Source organism: Pteronotus mesoamericanus, unplaced genomic scaffold (genome assembly GCF_021234165.1).
Source record: "Pteronotus mesoamericanus isolate MK-2021 breed Mesoamerican mustached bat unplaced genomic scaffold, CSHL_Meso_final contig_100, whole genome shotgun sequence".
NCBI lineage: Eukaryota > Metazoa > Chordata > Mammalia > Chiroptera > Mormoopidae > Pteronotus > Pteronotus mesoamericanus.
In genome coordinates this window covers 1,911,863-1,915,007 of record NW_026554999.1, presented here as the reverse complement: position 1 = coordinate 1,915,007, position 3,145 = coordinate 1,911,863, and the positions used below count along the sequence as shown (strand labels likewise).

Here is a 3,145-nt window from a genome sequence, read left to right as displayed (position 1 = left end):
ATGTTATTCATCGGTAACAATCCCCATTATCTGTCCCCACTTTGGGCTAATCAGACGGAATTGCTAATGCCGAGGCTTGCTTCCTGCTGCCTCTGGGAGGTAACGGGACGCCGAGGGGCGGGGGACGGGGCGGGGCAGGGGGCGGAGGTGGCACCTTCCGGGCTTGCCGGGGCTTTGGTCCAGTACTCAGTCAGGTACTTAACACCCTGGAGACCCAGACCTCGCCTTTCAAAGCGTCCTGGGTGGGAAGAACTGTTTATATAGAAAGGGATTCCTCTGTAAGCGCTCTAATATCTCGGCAGTCAGAGCATGGCGCGCGCCTCTCACTCCCACCAGTAGGAGCGGCGACCCCGGCCGCCGCGTGGTTCCTAGCCCGACCTGCCCCTCACCTCCTTCCCCTCCTCCGCCATGGCCACTTCTGGACGCCTCAGCTTCACCGTACGCCGGCTCCTGGATTTACCGGAGCAGGACGCCCATCACTTACGGAGGCGGGAGCCCGAGCTACGCGCCTCCTGTCGCGGCTCCCGTGCCACCTGGCTGGAATCCGAGTGCGGCACCTACGCGTGTGAGTAAAGCGGGTGACGGCTTCGAGAGTGCAGGGGGCGAGCAGAATTTAGCGCCCAACCGACGCAGGGATGGATTTCCCAGGGTTGAAACCCTAGGCTCTGTTCTCAAACCCTTAATTAAGCCTTGCGTTCCCCAGTACGCACATCCTGAGAGCAGATCCCTGCGCCTGTACTGACGCCAGGTACTTGGGCTTCTGTTTCTATGGGTCAGAATGTTTACATATTTAGGACCGGGCCCTTACATGCTGAAAACGGCCACTTTCTCCAGTCCTCGATGTGGGATGGCAGCATTGGCGAACTTAGCTCTGCTGGATTCCGGGCTTTGCAAACCTCTGCAAACTAGTGCACTCGATCCGGAGGCGGCCCGTGTTGATGAGCCAGCGCGGTAAACTCATCTTCAGGGCCGACGACCAGTGAGGACTTGTTTTCAGAGGGCACCGGATGGGTTTTTTGCGGGGTCTCGGTCTCAGGTTGTGGTATAAAAGGTCACTGAATTCGGAGAGGTGGGTGTCCAGACGTAGGCCCAGGGAAGGAAACGGCCTCACCTCAAAAGCCGCGGGAGAGTGGCGCACCCTCCGGCAGGTGGCTGGACGTCCGCGCGCACGCGAGAAGCAGCGGGCGCGCCGGCCGGCCGGCTCCTCAGCAGAGCCTGTCTCCTTTGCCGCCCTTAGCCTCGGACGAGAGCAGCCCAGAGACCAGCCCTCCCGACTCGTCGCAGAGGCCGCCTGCTCAGCCTGCATCTCCGAGCTCAGACGCCGAGAAGAGGAAGAAGCGGCGGGTGCTGTTCTCCAAGGCTCAGACGCTGGAGTTGGAGCGGCGCTTCAGGCAGCAGCGATACTTGTCCGCGCCCGAGCGTGAGCAGCTGGCGCGCCTGCTGCGTCTCACTCCCACGCAGGTCAAAATCTGGTTCCAGAACCACCGCTACAAGCTGAAGCGCACGCGTGCGCCGGGAGCTGCGGAGTCGCCCGACTTGGCAGCCTCTGCTGAGCTGCGCGCCGCGCCCGGCTTGCTGCGCCGCGTGGTGGTACCGGTGCTGGTACATGACGGGCAGCCGTGCGGTGGCAGCAGCGAAGTGGGCACAGCCGCTGCCCAGGACAAAAACGGCGGGCTCCCAGCCGCCGCCTTCCCTCTGCCTGGCTACGCCACTTTCGGGCCCGGCTCCCCGCTCAGCCTCTTCCCAGCCTACCAGCACTTAGCAACCCCCTCCTTGGTCTCTTGGAACTGGTGAGGCAGCTGCCGGGCTAAGGCACGGGGCCTTTTTCAGACTTTGTAGTATGCACTGCAGCCGGTGCAGGGGTGGAGTTCGAGACCTGGAGCTCTCCAGGGGCTTCACTGCCCAGCAAGTCCAAAGTCTTTTGGCGCCGAGGTCCCCTGCCCAGGTCTCGCCAGCCAGCGCGCAGGGAACTTTCGCCAAGATTCCTCCGCCTCATCTCCTCTTGCCCTCGACGGCCAGCCCCAGAGTTAGATTTTATTGCTTGAACGTTATTTGTATATTTTTAAAATAGCTATTTGTATGGGAAGCAACTTATTTTAAAAGAAATAGAATATTTTTCTTCTATGTGGTGCTAGAATAAAAAATGTGTAGGGTTGGGTCCTCGTGTACTCCCGCCGGAATGTAGGTGGGAGCTGTGGTTTTCTATGACCAGGTGAATTGAGGGCCACCCCGAGCTTGGTCGAAGTCCTTACAAGGCTTTAGGAAGATAAGGTTTTAGGGGAGAGGGACGGGGAGGAGGAAGCGGAAGCAACTCTGGGGTCCCGGTTAGCTTCTGGTGGTTCTGGCCCAGAGGAGCATGGAGGCCCCTCTGGGATCCCCGAGCTGCTGGCAGTTCAAACACCAGAAGTCAATCCAGCCAGCCAAGACAAGGCATGCACTTCTCCGTATGGATTTCCGGGAGATGTGCTATCTTTCCGGGCAGTTACGGGGGACGGCGTGGGGTGGGGGGGCGGGGAGCGAGCAGCGTTCTGCGCCAGGGCAGGAGCAGCCCCGGCTTGGCTGCAAGCCTTGGGCTTCCCGAGCGCTGCAGCCAGGGCTCAGGGACTCGAAGAGCACCAGGAAACCTTATAACCCTTCAGTTAAGCCTTCCAGTGCCTCACCTGGCAACTGTGATTTCCTGCCTCTTGGCGCTACAGCTGGCCAGGCAATGTGGTGAAGAAACCAAAGAGTGGTGCGGAATGACCGGCCTTAGGGCTGCCAGTTGAAGGAGGGCCGGTTTGGAGAGCCCTGGTGCACGACAAAGATGCAGGCTCTGCTGGGACTCATTTCATCAGCCCTTCCCAGTGCGTACTAGACTGGGGGATCTAGTGTTTGGCCCCCGACTAACTGCTCTTTGCCTTGGTGAATGGAACGGCAAGGCCTCCTGTGCAGTGGTCACACTTTGGAAGGGAAGAGAGGACCTCTCTGCAGGGAGCTGAGTGTGAGGCGAGCAGTTTTGGTATCAGATCCAGAGAAGGAAGCGAGGGCTCAGTGAGGAGTAGCCATTGGGCCTGTGTAGGGCCCCTTTTTTGTTACCAGGAGGAGGAGGAGGAGGAGGAGGAGGAATGGTGGCTTAGACAGTGTTGTCACCTGGGGTTTGGGGGGA

General features: G+C 59.8%; 1 protein-coding gene across 1 annotated transcript; it reads left to right on the top strand.

Moving 5' to 3' along the window:
• Positions 1-408: 408 nt before the first annotated feature.
• On the top strand, positions 409-1,794 carry NKX2-8 (NK2 homeobox 8). Its single transcript, XM_054580491.1, has 2 exons — positions 409-565; positions 1,238-1,794. Exons 1-2 carry the CDS (start codon positions 409-411, stop codon positions 1,792-1,794), a joined length of 714 nt encoding a protein of 237 aa, XP_054436466.1.
• The last annotated feature ends 1,351 nt before the right edge of the window (positions 1,795-3,145 follow it).

Excerpts from the sequence above, each read along its gene's own strand:
- NKX2-8 (XM_054580491.1), top strand. The coding sequence starts at position 409 with ATGGCCACTTCTGGACGCCTCAGCTTCACCGTACGCCGGCTCCTGGAT. Across the intron at positions 566-1,237 it reads CGAGTGCGGCACCTACGCGT|CCTCGGACGAGAGCAGCCCA; the intron begins GTGAGTAAAGCG and ends TGCCGCCCTTAG.